Raw genomic sequence first — 16550 nt, 5'->3', positions numbered from 1 at the left:
AGTATTCCTTACAGAAAATGACTTTCAAATTGTTTTAATTAATATTCTTTGTCAGGGTTTTTTTTACTTTAAACTGGGGATTTTGACTGGAATGAAAGTTATCGTTGCTGCAGCTTTAGTTCTCTCTTTCAAAGGCCCTGTGACTCGTTGCTAACAATGGTCTATCTTAAGACGTGAATAGTTAAGATTGATTTACTACAATCGGGATTCAGACTTACAACATTTTGTCTAAAGCAACATTACCATGGTTGTTGGGCTTAAGAACGTTGTTCGCAGTTAAATATGCCATTTTAACGAATTTGAGTTTGGTGTATAATGAGTGAAAAAAGATGCGAAATAATTTGCAAAGTGTCTAGTTCCACCTTGAGCAGTGACCTGCTCTTCCATTTATTGAAAATAATAACCTAATCAAAACACTGAAAAGATGCATAAAAACACGAATATTCTTTGGCCACGTAAAATGCTTTTTTTCTGATTTGAGTGACTGATTTCCTTCCTTTCTCCAGGAAGTCCAGGAGAGAATAAAAAGTCACGTGTTATCACATGATTTGTCGTATTTCAAATATGACGACTTCATCTATGTTTTGGACCTTGTTAACAGGTAGAACTCTTATTTTATGTTTTTATTTTTGTACTTTTTATTCATTATTATTTTTGTTCTGGGAAAGCTTTTTTTAAACGATATGAGATCGCCGACATAATTCAACTTTTATGTTACTGTCATATTTAGTTATCCCTTCTTTATTATTGTTGTTTTTTGCTTTCTTTATCAGGTAAAACTTCCCTTTTACTCTATGTATTTATTTATTTATTTGTTTGTTTTTTGTTCTGAGAAAGCGTTATTTAAATCCTATTTGATTGCCGACATCTAATGGTTCAACTGAACTTTCATGTTACTGTCATATTTAGTTAGTCCTTCTTCATTTATTTTGCTCATTTTGTGACTGGTAAATTTTCGGTCCGAATTTTAAACACACATTCTGCCGCTTCAAGTACCTCTATCTGGAAATAATATTGTTTTGCAGAAAGAGAAGTGGTGAAGTTTTTCAACTTGGAGACAATTTCACTAGTGTTCTGTTTGCTTGTTCCAATTTAAAAAAAGCTTCAAATACCTAGTAAATCCCTTATCGGAACCGATTTCCTATTCCCTAGAAATCGTGTTGTTTCGTATTCTTCTTCATATTGTGCGGTCCCCGTTTTCCCTCACTTGATTCGTGCCCCATGCTCGAAGCGCACGGGTCAGCAAGTCAGGAGAAAAAACTAGGTCCGCAATTTTTTTGTATGGACCTCGAACTCAGCTTATCTGAGGTACTTATTTTCGTGATTTCGGGCTTGCAAAATTGATAACCGATCTTTTAAAATTACCGCTTTCGCGAGCACATAACCTCGCAAATAGAGTTATGATGGTAAGTTTGCCGTGGTTTTCGTTTTTCTTGTAAATTGTCCCGTAACTGAAAGGGGGTTTTCTTTGCCAGGTTGATCGCGGTTGGTGAGGAATTCTGCAGCAGTTCGTCGGAGGACCTTCACGAATCTATCAGAAAACAGACTGTAAAATACTTTAAGACCTACCACCGAACAAGGATGGATGAATTGCGTATGTTCTTAGAAAATGAAGCGTGGGAGTTGTGTCCAGTCAAAGCCTCATTTAAAATTGTTGATCTGTCGGTAAGTTCATGTTAGTCTTTCTTTTTAAAAATGAAACGAGCCATAAAAGCGATACTTGAATAACGGCTTCTAATATTATCCCCGCAGGGTTCCGGCCTCTACCGGAACCCGAGGAGGCACCCTAAATTCCCCCCGCGTAGAGAAGTACCGCCTTTTCCGTTGTATTGGTAATATGCGAAATCTTCTCGATTTGAAGAAACTAGGCACGCAAGGTGGTCCCGGCGCAATTTGGTGTTGGGAAATTCTGGAAACACGTCGTTGACCGGTCAGTGTTAGATTCCATCCTCCAGAATCACCTTCCCCTCTTAGCTACGCACAGATGAAATTTCTAAGCCTCTTCAAATTTCTACTCTACTAATCTTTTTCTAAGTCTAAGTCCCTTCAAGAATGCGAAAAATAACGCCCGTTCTGCCGGCTGTATCTTCCCATGAAGAACTTTATTGATATATTTTCTAAAGTAAATGCTCTTGCACGAGAAATTTAGAACTTTGGAAATTTGATCGTTGTTTCAATCGATGTGTATGACTAAACATGTTTTTGAATCCGCAGGAATTCCGTTTTATGAAGCATCAGCAGCAGCCTCATATCAAATCTCACAAACGAACACCGTCTGGAACAGTGCATGTTACTGCTGATACAGGTGTGAAAATTAAGATGTCTCCCCCTAAAATGTTCTGCAATTGGTTTTGGATTTAAAGGAGCTGTGTAGGATCAACTTAGGTTTCTAGGAAACTGCCCACCTACCCCTCCCATAACACAACGTTAACATTTGCGTCTCACTTGGGGCAAATTTTTTGGCTAGGGGAGGGATAGGTAGGCACTTTCCCAGAAACCTCGATTAATCCAAAATTTCACTGCTGGGGACTGTCACCAAATGATTGAAACACAAAAATAACCGCTCAAAACATCAAAAGAAGGTATAAATAGCCCAGCAAATACAAAAGGAGGCACAGAGGGACAAACTTGACGAAAAACGGATTGCAATTGTGGTTTTTGAAAACTTGTCAGTCTAACACGTTTTCAAACTCTTCAATTTTGTTGTTTGTACCGTATGATATAATGCTTGGGGACGTATTTGTTTGACACGAAGCTGTTATTTTGTCTAGCCTGCGAGCAATCTCTCCAAGGCGCTCTGGCGGCCAGGTGGGAAAAGGAAGGAGAGCTTGCAACTACGTCTCTGGGGTTTGAATTCCACCTCCAATCCCTCTTTGGCTCCTGGTCGACTAAGCTGTCAGATTTCCGCCAATCAGCACGAAGCTGAAACGAGCAGGAATGTAAACAAACAATGAAAAACACGTGCCAAGGGTAATGACGTTATTACTAATGCCATCTCCGCCAATCAGCATTTCGCATCGACTTTTTCGATGCAGATATTCAATTTCCAGAGACGTAGTTGCGAGCTCTCCTTTCTTTTCCCGCCCCGCCGCCAGAGCGCCCCGGAGAGCTTGCTCGCAGGCCAGATTTTGCCCGCATTCACAAGTAATTTCTCCAGTTCCATAGCGAACAGAGACGTGTAATTAGGATCATTAACAACATGAACTAGACAGCCTTGACGTCACAGCTCTTTTAATTGTCTGAGTTACACCAATGCGGCAAAATGTCAACAGTGACTCGGAAAGGTTTTCCTACCATTGCCTATCTCTAGCAAGTTCCACTGACTTGATGAACTTATTTTTTAAAACAGGATTCTTCTCGCGCTATTCAACGCATGGTAATCCGTTTGATGACGTTTATGTTGAAGACGAGGTGGAAGATGTTTTAGCAGAAAACGGAGTAAGTTCTGCAATTTTGTAGAAAGTAGCGAGGAATGAACATTTTTTATGTACTTAGGCTCGTCAAGTTTGGCAAGGCAACCGCAACAGCGCAGTCCGTTAAATATCGTTGTGAACTGCGTTTGTTATCAGAGAAGTATGGACGCTACGCTGTTGGGTTAATTACAATGGGTCAGTTGAGTGGCGAGTAAAAAGGCCTTAGGAAAATGTAAAAGAAACAACAAATTCTTAAGAAAACAGCTCTGGCTCGTTCTTCAAATTAGCCTGCACAACGGGCGTTTTGGGGAGCGCTCATGCTGGTTTTTTGCACTCGCCCCCCAAACCTCGCTTAAGTGCCAAGGTTACCGGTCGTTTCGATACAAAGTCGTTTCGACACAAGTCGTTGCGATACAGGTTTATTCAGTTGAGGTATTAATAGTTCCACGTACTTGGCTTAAAGAACCATGAATATTCACCCAAAATGTTTTTCTTGTCCATCCGCAAACTATACTTGAAGTGAACGAAATTTTTGTGCAATTTAACTTCCTGAGCTCTTATAGAAACGACTTTGTGACGAAACGACCGGTTCCCAGAGCCAACATTGACCCTTTTTATGTAGGCTGTTCCACTGTGAACAGTGTAATCTATTCAGTGCTATACCTTAGTTCTTAAAAGGCTCGAATTCTGTTCTGTTTTGTCCCTGTACTTCACAGGTTTCTGGGAAACAGCCCACCTACCCTTCCCCTAAGCCATCATTTTTCCGTAAGTGAGAAGTAAGTGTTAATGTTAGCTTAGGAGAGGGGTAGGTGGGCAGTTTCCCCAGAAACCTCAATTGATCCCTACATTTGAAGGAGGTAGCGGATGGTGATGTGAATGAGAACAATAAAAGATCACGTGGGTTAAGTCAGGAAGATGATGAAGAGGATGATGAAGATGATGATGTTCCAGGTAACAAGCAATTTTCTGTGGATTTTTTATAAAATTTCTCTTGTAATGATTATGGTACGTAGTGCAAATATTTTATGTTCATACCGTGGTTTTATTTTCTCGTCTGTGTAAATAATGATAAATGAAATTCGTCAATACAAAGCCAAGAGAAAACAAAAACAAATAAACAGAAAAGCTGTAACGGCAACAGAAAAGAAACCATAACCGACACAGTACAATGGAATTCTGTGAAAACCTTGCACGTTTTTTTTTTTTCAACTTTTGACTTGGATCCGTCAACTCGGCTAAAAAGAACGCCTTAAAGTTAGTAAAGGTGCTAATTTTGAACATGATTTGTTAAAAACTAACGAAGAGGTAGCTCCAAAAAGTCGCCAATTGTTGAAGACGCGTCAGCAGGGGGCACATTCGTGCCCCCCACCATACAAACTTCTGTACAATTCTGTACGACTTTGTGAAGCAATGAAGCGACATCTTTCTTCACTCACATTTAACGTATCACCTTTAAACTTGGTAAGTTTCCTAATTTCAAAAGGCTCTTTGCAGCAGTGTCAATGGATATTCGCTCACTGGCCTTTATAAAAACTTTGAAGAAATAGAACTTGGAAGGGTCAATTTTCATTCAACGATGGAATTCTAGTAACAAGGGGAGAGAATTATTACTACATCACCACCACCACCACCACCGCCATTACCATCATCATCATCATTATCACCACCACCACCACCATCATCATCATCATCATCATCATCATCATCATCATCGTCAACAACACCACCACCTCCACCACCATCACCACCACCATCATCATCATCATCATCACCGTCAACGACAACACCACCACCACCACCACCACCACCACCATCATCATCATCATCACCGTCAACGACAACACCATCACCACCACCACCACCACCACCACCACCACCATCGTCATCATCATCATCGTCAACGACACCACCACCTCCACCACCACCATCATCATCGTCAACGACACCACCACCACCATCATCATCATCATCATCATCATCAACATCAACAGCATTAACATCATTATCACCAATAAACTGGTGATCTCCCTACTAGAAGGATACTCTAACAACTAACCGACCAAGGCTTCTTTTGGTGGAAACGGTACACTATTTCCAAGTAATAAATAGATAACTATACAGTGAATATCTTGAGGTCGTTTTTAGAGGTATTCATTTGGGTGTTTCCTAACTCTCATATTTAGTATGTTCTTAAAGTGGGGTTGTGACCGTTGTAATTTTATCTGCCTTTATTTTCATTTCCTAGAGGAACTCAAATTGGATTATGTGGATGAAAAAACTGGTGAAATTCCTTCAAGCGGGTTAAGTGCATTTTTAATGAAATTTTTATTTCTTTTTCTTGGCTTTTGACTTTGGCTATTTCTAAGAGCAAAAGTGTTAAGGTGGTAAAACGTGTTATTATTCCATGCAAATTTGTCTTCCTTTTCGTTGGCCGAAAACCCACCACGTGAGCTGCAAATAACTGCCTACAAATAATGATCTGCTCATGTGCAATGTCGTCCAACTGTGTTTGGCTGCAAATAATATTCTGCCCATGCGTAAACGAAACCACGCTTTTCTCCTTCTTGCGATCGTTCTTGGGTGAAAAAAGGCAGATCGCTTGGCTTCCCGAAGGTATTCATTAAAAACCAAACTTGGTGATCGAATGATAAAACATTTATCCCCTTGGTGATGGTTTCCTTATTCCCCTAATCTGTTTGCCTTCCAATGTATTGGTTAACGTTAGGAGTATTTCTAATCTAATCATTTTCTTTTGATAGGTCTGAGACGTCTGCAAACAGTAGAAAGCATCAGAAGTTTCTGTCCAAAGTTCCTTGTATCACCAACACCACGCTTAACGTTCTGAGAGTCTTCGGTTAGTTAGCCCGTAGTCCGAGGAAGCCTAACCTCTCATAATCTCCTATAGTTTCTGTTAGGTCTCCTTGCCACTTCTTTTTTCTATTTATCTTATATTTTTGTAATTACTATTATTGTGTGACAAATAAATAAAAATAGACAAATAAAAAATAAGCTCGTGATTAAGGGATAATAACACAAGGTCCGTTTATGAAAATGCTCTGTTAAGCTGGCCTTTCAAATAGGGCAGGTAACTTGCAATAAAATTCGGATCACGTGTACTGTCGACCAGAGACTAAGGGTGGATTTCCACTGCCGCGTAAATTCTACGTGCGAACGCTCGTAAATTTTACGCGCGTAAATGAAATACAGGCCATGTATTTAGTGTCGGGCGTAAAACATAAAAGTTGATTGAAGTTCAACTTTTACGTTAACGCGCGACCTTTCATACATTGCCTCTAATTATTTACGAACGTGAAATTTACGCACGTAAGACTGCACTTACACATGAAAAAATTACGCGTCAGTGGAAATCCACCTTAACAGAGGACACCCATGATTGTGACGCGTGTTTTTCTCAGTCTATGAGTAACTCGGGGCCATAATTAACTTGCTTGTTTAAACACTATCACTACACGTCACATGGCCTTTTAAACGCACTAAGAACGGTTTGCATTAACTTTCACATTTGTGTTACAGGTAAATATATGCAGATGATGAACGTACTAAAGCCCATTGCATTTGATGTGGTCATCTGCATGTCGCAGTTGTTCGACTATTACTTGTTTTCCGTGAGTATTTATCTTATACTCTTCTGCACTGGTTCGTATGCAGCCGTATCCACCGTGACACATTACTGACTGCAGATAATCTTGTTTGAGTGTCACGCATAAACAGTTAGTTAGGGCCAATTTTAAGGGCACTTACCATTTGTCAGAACCGGGCTTGTCGGACCAGTCCGTTCTTATAAGGATAATTCCACTATTCATCCTGTATCCTATACTGTTTACAGTCCCCTATTTTTCCGTAAGATCGCCGAGATCGAGCGCTTTGCGTTACTGCTGGCCATCTTGGATGAGTGTCAAAACTACTTTGCGGGGGGGAGAGGTTTGGCGTAACGCAAAGCGCTCGATCTCGACGAAATAGAGGACCGTGAACATTTTACCTATAACCATCTAGATAGCTGTTTTCCTAACTGGTGTGCATGGCAATGATGTGTTTAAGTAAAAATTTCGAGAAAAAAACTAATATTTTATTTTCAAAATGACCGGTTTGGCCGGCCTGTTCTGAACTTTGGTAATTTCCCCAAGTTTGGACTTTTGATGTTAACCAGGTTTAAGGGCGTCAGGGTATCAAACTATTCTTCACTCAGCCCTTCGCCTTGCAAAGTTACAATAATCAAACTCTGGGGGCCAGCATTTCAAACCAGTGTTTGTATGCTCAACCTTGAAATGGCCCGTTAGCAAACTCTCAGAGAGAGGGGTGGGGAAACGACTGCTTCCAGTTTCCACAAGTATCGTGTTTTGAAGTGCCAAAATGTGACACTGTGACCACGTCAACCCGATACTACGAGAACTTCACTGGCTCCCGGTTGTTTACAACATCCTGCTGTTTACATATAAAGGTCTTCATCACTTAGCACCTCTTTATATACAGTTTCTTCTAACTATTTTCTCTCAGAAACGCATACTCCCTTCTCCAAATTGAACACATATTGAGACTTAAAATATTAGCATTTTTAGACATACTTTTATTCAGTGTTAGTTTACTTGCACAGTGTTATGGATACCGAGGGATTTTTTCTCTTAGGCTACGCCTGTAGTTTAAGAGAAAGCAGACAGAACCAGTTGGATATAACTGCATTTAATGACACGGCTTATCGTTCTGTTTTCAAATATGTCTTTTTACTCTTCTTTAGGTTGCGTCCTTTTTCGCCCCGGAGGTGATGGTAAGATTAATAGAGAGATTATCTCTACTTGCTTAGAGATTTAGAGCCATGTTTACAGCAAGCGAAAACGTCAATTTGCACCAGTTGACCAAGGTTTTCCTTTACTTGTCGTTGTATTGACACTTAAATGAGCATTTTCAGGAATTATTGTAGACTGTTTTTGTGTGCTGATTTCCTAATTTGAGAAATTGTCGCCTTGTTTGTGAAGTTTGCCGTTTGCCATTTGTCGTAAAAGTGATTCTTCACCTCTCTATTCTTACTCCCCCCCCCCCCTTTTTTCTGTCGCTCTATAATTGGGTAGTAAGTTTGGAAGTGTAACCCTTTAGTCCCGTCAAATCTTCATGACTGGAACTCTCATTAGCGAACAACTGCTGTAAGCAACCACCAAATCGTGGCAGTTAGCTGATCGAGTACGGTAGAATTACAGCTTGTTGGCATTCATAGATTTTTAGTTACTCTAACAGTATACCCAGCTCCTTTTTCAGCCTAACTCTCTCTGTTACCGTTTGAGTTGAGCAAAAGATAGCTAATATTTCATACATTTAATGGCAAAGCGTGCAACTTTTCTAAGAAACAGAAAATGAACCATAATCTCTCTCACAGTAATCATTTGGTTTTCAAATAATTCTGTGTTCTCTTTGTTTCTTTAGGTAGATGGCAGCGCCCATGGTTTGAGTATTAAGTTAAGAACAAGTTTAAAGAGAATCTCCGACAATCTCATTCAACATGTAAGTCAGCCGTCAAAATATCTCGCCGTACCCGTGGAATTTTCGTTGCTTTATTAATGGCGTTGCATCGAAAGAATAAAGCAACGACAAACTAACTTTGGTAAAGCGTTTGCCCCCGAATGCGTCTCACTTAAGTTTTCTCGTTTGTCGATATTTTCTTTCTTATACAGGAACAACCTGAGACGTTAAACAGTGGAAACGACATGAAGGTGTGAAGTCAAAAACTGTTTGTTACATGTATAGTGAAATTGTTGACTTAATGGCTCTTTACGTAAGATCCCTTCTCGGTTCAAATCCGTCATATAGGATAGAGGGAAGCGATTTAGAGGTCTCACGACCCCAAAAAATAGCCTTGTAGCGGGGGCACGAGACATTCAGGACGCATATAAGAACGGCTACGTTGGCTGCGAAGGAAGAAGACGCTCGAGAGGAAAGAGGAAGCTCCCGACGCGTCCTCCCCTCTCTCGCACACACTTCATAGCTTAAAACAGTAGTTTTCTGAGACTCCTCACTTGGCTCCAAAGCAGAATAGGCAGACAAATAGATAAATACACAGCGAGGGCAGTGAGCTCAGGCAGTACTCCTGTCTTTTCCCTTTGTTTACATAGTATGTAGTCCTTCGTGTGTCTTCACTTATCAGGCGCTCCATATCTCATAAACAGTAGTTATATTAGACAACTCACTTTTCGCCTTTGTTTAATGAATGAAATCAGAATAGTGAGACAAATAAATAATAAAATAGACAGTGAGGGAAATGAGCTCAACCAGTGCATCAAAATACATTAATTTTTTTCGTTTTTTTTTTTTCGTTTATTGTCTTCACTTATCGCGCGCCCCATATTTTTTAAACAGTCGTTTTATACACCTCACCTGGTGCCCCTGCGGTTTGGTGACTGAAATCAGAATTGTGAGGCAAATAGATTAATAAACTTTAGGGGCAGAAAGCTCAATCATTGCATCAAAATATAACAATTATCCTTTTCTTTCGCTTTGTTTACTCATTATGTGTTCCTTTGTGTGTTTTCAGGTTCTTCATCCCTATCTGTCTGCTCTTGTGGATCTTTCTCGAGTTGAAACAATGTTTGGCTTGTCAGAAAGAATCATTGCTACGGAATCATTGTAAGTTGTACGAATTAAATAAAAAAGTTAGGGAACACAAAATTCTGTGTTAGTTTTGAAACGCCCCAGTTTCTTTCTGCCTTTTCAAATCCCTCCTTTTGGTGGTAATTAAATCAGTAGCTATTTTTCTAGTCCTTAGTTTTGTGAGGCATTTTGTAGGAATTAGAGTGATGACTTATGGGTCTTGGCAATGATTCTGTTTCTCTTTCCTTGGAATGTAGAATATTTTTAGCTGGACAGTTCGAATTTCTTCATCCACATCTTGAGGCGATGATTCCTGCGAACAAAAGAGCATTTCTTTCCCAGTTTTACTCTCAGGTAAGTGGACGTACGCATCTTTACGGAACAAATGCGTTGAAAGTAGTTTTGTTAACGCGAAAGTGAAAGTAGCGTAGAATGTTACTGCCAACCGAGTTGAGAAGACCACACAACAAATGCTCAACCCCAATTCTGAGAAATACAAAAAAAAGGTTTAAGGTTTGTTTATAGTGGAAAGAAGTTTACTTAGCTTATCCAGCGAGTTTACAGGCACTCCATTCAAATAATTAGAAACAATTAATTTAAATCAAGAGAGAATGATCTAGCTCATTCTCTCTTTTGTTCAAATATAACATTACAGGATTAAAACCCCCAGCTGCCAGGAGGCAACCAATTGCCTATTTGCAAGCATGGTCGAAGACTTGACTCGGGAAAACCCAGAACAATTCCAGCCAGTGGCCAGAGCTGGACTTCAAACCCGGAACCGCCGGATTGAGAGTCCGACGCGCTGACCACTTGGCCACGCTGCCCCCTTGACGACCTTTTTGTCGAAGTGTGATAAAAAAATAAAAACACTCTCAAGGTAGCTAGAAAACGTTGGACGTTTAATCAGAATCTTGTATTCCTATCCTCAGACGGTGAGCACTGTACAAGAGCTCAGAAGACCAGTGTACAGAAGTGTGGCCGCTAGAGTTCTTGATTATGATCAGGTCAGTCAATTAGTATGTAACAAATTGGGTCTTACCTCTACTTAAACCTGGGCGGAAGATGTGGTTGGGGTGTGCGGCCTGCTTCCTGAAATTTTTTCCTATTTCCAGAATATACGATTTCCCCCCGCTTTTTTCAGACCTAAACCACTGTTTTCTAGAGACGAATAATACAAAAGTCTACCCAGTTCCATACCCTGGTTCCAGAATGCACAAGACCTTACCCTATTTTGAGCTTGGGTTTTCAGTCAGAATGTTATGGCCTCAAGAGAGGAAGTGCTACCTTTCTTCACCGTCAGAATTCGGAGACAAACTTTAACGAGTGGTTTATGCGTTTCTGCGGTTTGGTACATCATCCACATTTGTTTAGCCCACGACGAGGATGACTACGAGTACGAGATTTTCTCAGTGGTACTAAGTAGTACTCTTGCGTAGACCAACGTCATTTTGGCGGGAAAACGTGATAGCCGTCGTCATGCTACTACGAGTTTAGCGAGAATGTCGTAGTGGCGGAAACAAGTTATCAAATTTTAGAGGTTTAATCATTTTGCAACCTGGAAAGGGCTAAACGTTCTCCAATAAAAATAACCGCACTAATTTTTCAGGTCTAAAATTGTACAATGAAGCTTTCCTGGTTGAATATTTTTCGACAATACGGGAAAAAACTTTAAGTTAAATCTCGTAATCGAAGTCGTTCTCGTCCTCAAATCTAAAGCTCTCTATTCTTTCGTGTTTTCAGACGCTACAGAAGATGATGGGAGTCAGGTGGGACATCCGGGACATCATGTCACAACACAACGCCTACGTGGACATGTTAGTGCGGGTAATGCAACACACTCCTTAATTTAGTTCCAGGTTTCACCTGTGCCACTGTTATAGAGAGCCAATTGTTATCATTTTCAGTACTACCTACCGCATCAGCTGTGGTTATTATGATCGTAACATGAAACTTGTAACAAGGGGATATCGGCGCCAGGGAGTCCTAAACTTTCTTCCCATATTGTCAGTAAAATGACCTCTCTTTTGCAGACATCCGTATCAAAGACAAGAGTACACTAGCGAGGTTCCACAAGGGTTTTTTTGCTCCCCTTGTGATGCCAGGGAAACTGGTCGTTTCGATACAAAGTCATTTCAATACAAACTTAAGCAGTGAAATTGCACAAACATCTTTTTCACTTCAAGCATAGTTTGCGAGTGAACAAGAAAAGCATTTTGGGTGAATATATTCTTTCTTTAAATCAAGTACGTGGAACTATTTACACCTCAAATGAATAAGCTTGTATCGAAACAACTTTGTATCGAAACGACCGGTAACCGGTGCTAGGGTAGTGGATTGGTGAGATCACTCGCCTCCCTCGACTTCGTATCCATACGTAGGTTAAGTTTGAGCGGCCAGTTAAGCGCCATTAGTTTTGAAGTCGAGTTATCTTCCCGTGTACCTTTTTCAGAAGGTAAAATAACTCTTTACGTTTGTTGGCCCTCAATTCTAATCATTTTAAGGACTCGATCAGCTATCTTCATATCAAGTTTATTTTTTGCACAACAGGAATTACAAGTTTTTAGCATGAGGCTTGCTCAGTTGGCAAAGTAAGTGCAAAACAGTAAATACACATTGAATCAAAGTCACTTCAGGATTGTTTTTGTTTTGTTCCATTTCCAGTAACAATGACAGTAAGCGTTTTCGGGCGGAAGGGCGTTCACCCCTTTTTTTACCGGGGGAATATAATACCTCTAGACCTATCTACTAGAACAACTGTGCGGCCTTTGATGCCACTACTAACATTACCTTCTCCCCCACCTCCCCGTACCCAATTCGTACAATTTTGGGTTCTGGCATCGAGAGTAAATTTAGTGATGTTAAATACGGTATCGTCAGTCTCCGGAATGATAAAGGTACTTTTCTAAATTTCTTTTTCAAATAATAAAAATAACAAAAACACATAAAGGATAGGAGAAAGCTAGGAGAATCTTTGAAGGAGTTCCATAACCATACCTTGTGGGTTATTGTGGTGTTATAATAGTTTCTCCATTAAGCTGTTTACTGGACGTGTAATTCAGTGTTTCACTCTTCAAGATGGGTTGATTTGTGTTTCTGTACAATAATTGATGCGAAATAAAGACACCATCGCGGAAGACAGCGCGTTATTGTGATTGTATTTGCTGCTGTACAACTTTTTTGAAGTAAATAATTTGTTGTTATCGTTGTTTGTGGTATCCTCGAATTTTAGTCAAGAAATGCACTAGCTCACTACATTACAAATATGAACTTGGATCTTTGCTAAGAAAACTGATATTTGCAGACAAATTCCAGTACCACAGGAGGCGCGAACTGTATTATGGGATCATTGTGTTCGTCTGGTGAATAGAACCTTTGTGGAAGGGTGAGAATTTCTTGCTTTGTTGCCTAAGTGATAGGCCATTTGCACGATGGCGTCATTTTGTTACTTCTACCATAACTGCCATAATCCTTCAGGGTATTGTCTTCTTGCGCGAATTAAGGCTTTTGTTATTTAAACCTCACTGGGATGACCGAATTTGAATATGAAAGAAGAAACGAAATGAATTCTGGTCTAGGTAGTGAAAAGACGTCATGGTGCAGATGACCTATTATCTCCCCTCTGAAAAAAAAATGCGTGACAGTAGCAATGGGATTAACCAGCAATGTGGTTGCCACGGTTACCTCTCATATCCACGATAGCATTTTCTGGCGCCGAGGAAGCAATGTCTGTGTCCGCAGCAGTTGTTTCCCGTGCGCTTAAACAGTCCAACGTCTTCTTCCACCATAAAGTTTTGTAGTTTAACCAAGCCCTTATGTGATAGAACGATTGTCGCAAGACTTACGTAACAACAGTCTGGAAAAAGTCCAATGTTGTACAAAAATGACAGCTGACTACGATAGACGACTGACTATTTTACCTTTTTCCCCAAGGTTTGCAAGCGCCAAGAAATGCAGCAATGAGGGAAGAGCATTGATGCAGCTTGATTTTCAGCAGTATCTCATGAAACTGGAGAAACTTACTGATATACGGTAAGAGAGGGACTGAGACCCAGTAGCCTACGTAGCTGGCGGCATGTTTAGCTTCGCCGTTGTTCTCGCGTGCTTCGCGCGCGTTTTTACAACTGTTTTTTTTTCTCTCGCCAAGCAAGCGTCATCTACGCAGGCTAAGGGCGAGTCTTATTGTATGTGTAACGCAAGTGCATTGCATTTCTGAAAAACTGTCATTCCTCTTTTATGCAAGTGCTAGACCATGATTTTAATTGCCGTTGTTTCATGGTTCTATTCACAGACCAATACCTGACCGAGAGTTTGTCGAAACCTACGTGAAAGCATTTTATCTGACAGAAAATGAAATGGAAAGGTGGATACGAGAGCATAAGGTGATTTTCTGACTGATTTTCTTGTATCTTCGTTTAAGGGAGCAATAAACGAGACCGAATGAATACTTGAGTTAATCCCCCTGTCACAGTGATTTGGGCATCCGCCCGTTTTGGGTATCCCCATTTCCAAAACCATAGTGATAAGGGCATCCCTTGTAACCCTAACACAAATCGCTAGGGTAATATGAGAAGGGGATACCCATATCCCTAGGGTTTTGGGAATGGGGATGCTCATATCACTGTAACACCCCACTTCAGAAACTGTAAGGGGAATGAGTACAAGCTTTTGGCGCAACGATTTCTGGGATCGCTTGGACGGTCAAGCGTTACTTATGATTGGTTTATGGTTGTCTTGAATACCATCAACCAATCATAACTAACGCCTGTCCGCACAAACAATCCCAGAAATCGCTGCACCGAAAGCTTGTACCCATTCCCCTTATTCTGGAGTTGGGAATTAGGTTGAAGGGGAAAATAGACCGGAATAGTCGCAAGCGAAATAATGTAGGAGTAGGAGCAGAAGTTTTAATGTTTCTTTTGTCGTGTAAATTCCTTTGAAATCTTTGAGTTGTATTACCTGCGATAGACGTTCAAGTGAAGGAAGAAGTTTACGATCCTTTGACAAATTCTCCATGACTTGCACGTGTTCCTACTGGTGAAGTATAGTGCGTGCGTTATAAATTGAACATTTAAAATGACGTTTTGGTCGTACTTATAAACGTAATTTTAATTATTTTTGACGTATAGCAAACAGAATGCTATGCAAAATCTAACCAAGTTGTTAATGCAAGCCGGTACGTTTCACTGGTAGTTCGATGCATATGCTCTTTTCAGATGTCGCTTTTCTTATGGAAAATAAATTTTCACAAACTTTCGTTTTATGATTTCAGGAATATACCCCGAAGCAACTTACCAGTTTAGTCACGTGTGGAGTGGGCTCTCACGTCACAAAAAAGGGGAAACAAAAATTATTGTCGATCATTGAGGACATGGAACGATCCAAGCCTCGGTAACAGTTACCGGGAGGAACTGGAATTACTATGACTGGGTCGAGGGTCCAGGCCTGGTAAATAGGAGCTGAGAGGGACTGAACCCCACTCTTCGGGAAATGCTGGAAAAGACCAAGCTTTAGTCTTTAAAGAATTGAAACGCTTCTTATTGCGGCGAATGAGGAGAGACAGCACAATATAAAATGAGGGCACGGAGTGGTCCGGCCCGGGTTGTTTAAAGCAGGGTTAAGATAACCCAGGGTTAGTGCGAAATTTGAATTCAGATATAAAAGCTTGAGAAGCGAATTCAGTTTAATTCCTTTGGTCTGCAATTTGGTGACTGAATGCTCTAAAAAGAATAGGAAATATTATCCGAGAAAATGCATTTAAACAAAAGAAAAAAAAAAAACAAAAGAAATTTAACCCTGGGTTAGCACCAATCGCTGTTCGAACAACTGGGCCTCCTGGACAGTAGAGTGATTAATAAAATAACAAACGTGAGATTCGTGTTGACAATTTGTCCAATTAAGAAAATAATGAGCAGATAAATCCTGTCAAAAAAATTCTTATGGATTAAAATGGTATAAAGCTACTTTCTTCTGTGTAGATATAATGAACAGTAAACGACAAAACGTCTGGTTGCGTGGTACTAATTGACGTTCCTCTCTTGCCATGAAAATATTCCAAGTGCCACTAATGAGATGCAATTTACGGAACGTAAAATGCTCATTACGGAACATGGATTTTACGGACCGTTACAGTACGGGTGTATTGGACAACCCTCAACTTTTTATCAATTTTTGGTTTAGTTTATATATATATAGTCAGTGAAAGTTTCCCAATAAAAGATTATTATTGACAATACGCGTCCAAAAAAATCCAGATTGTTTGGATCCATACAGTAGCTGCTTGCTCCTCTGATCTTCTTCTCAATTTCAAGACATCGTTTTATATTTCTTTCCCTCTAAACTGAATGAGCGTCTTCTCGTGGAGAAATGGAAAGAAAAGTTGCTTTTTAACTAGTTGTGTAGCCTGTTCCAGGCTTGCTTGCTCCTCTGATCTTCTTCTCAATTTCAAGACATCGTTTTATATTTCTTTCCCTCTAAACTGAATGAGCGTCTTCTCGTGGAGAAATGGAAAGAAAAGTTGCTCTTTAACTAGTTGTGTAGCCTGTT

The 16550-nt window shown here is 40.2% G+C and overlaps 1 protein-coding gene across 1 annotated transcript in view; it reads left to right on the top strand.

Annotated features, from left to right (window-relative positions):
- LOC140931204 (syndetin-like) overlaps positions 1 to 16239 on the top strand; it is a 28176-nt gene extending 11937 nt beyond the window's left edge. Inside the window, exons 16-35 of the mRNA XM_073380964.1 lie at positions 507 to 601; positions 1476 to 1665; positions 2215 to 2305; positions 3350 to 3438; positions 4268 to 4364; positions 5659 to 5713; positions 6173 to 6267; positions 6948 to 7039; positions 8167 to 8196; positions 8847 to 8924; positions 9095 to 9133; positions 9952 to 10043; positions 10265 to 10361; positions 10937 to 11011; positions 11748 to 11831; positions 12555 to 12595; positions 13309 to 13389; positions 13938 to 14036; positions 14296 to 14386; positions 15277 to 16239. Coding sequence (XP_073237065.1) covers positions 507 to 601; positions 1476 to 1665; positions 2215 to 2305; positions 3350 to 3438; positions 4268 to 4364; positions 5659 to 5713; positions 6173 to 6267; positions 6948 to 7039; positions 8167 to 8196; positions 8847 to 8924; positions 9095 to 9133; positions 9952 to 10043; positions 10265 to 10361; positions 10937 to 11011; positions 11748 to 11831; positions 12555 to 12595; positions 13309 to 13389; positions 13938 to 14036; positions 14296 to 14386; positions 15277 to 15399 — 1734 coding nt within the window. The 3' untranslated portion in view covers positions 15400 to 16239. The remainder of the gene's footprint in view (positions 1 to 506; positions 602 to 1475; positions 1666 to 2214; positions 2306 to 3349; positions 3439 to 4267; positions 4365 to 5658; positions 5714 to 6172; positions 6268 to 6947; positions 7040 to 8166; positions 8197 to 8846; positions 8925 to 9094; positions 9134 to 9951; positions 10044 to 10264; positions 10362 to 10936; positions 11012 to 11747; positions 11832 to 12554; positions 12596 to 13308; positions 13390 to 13937; positions 14037 to 14295; positions 14387 to 15276) is intronic.
- Positions 16240 to 16550: the final 311 nt, after the last annotated feature.

The sequence above is a fragment of the Porites lutea genome, chromosome 3 (assembly GCF_958299795.1).
Source record: "Porites lutea chromosome 3, jaPorLute2.1, whole genome shotgun sequence".
NCBI classification, from domain to species: Eukaryota; Metazoa; Cnidaria; class Anthozoa; order Scleractinia; family Poritidae; genus Porites; species Porites lutea.
Note: the sequence above shows the minus strand (reverse complement) of the source record. Positions and strands in the feature narration are given on the sequence as shown.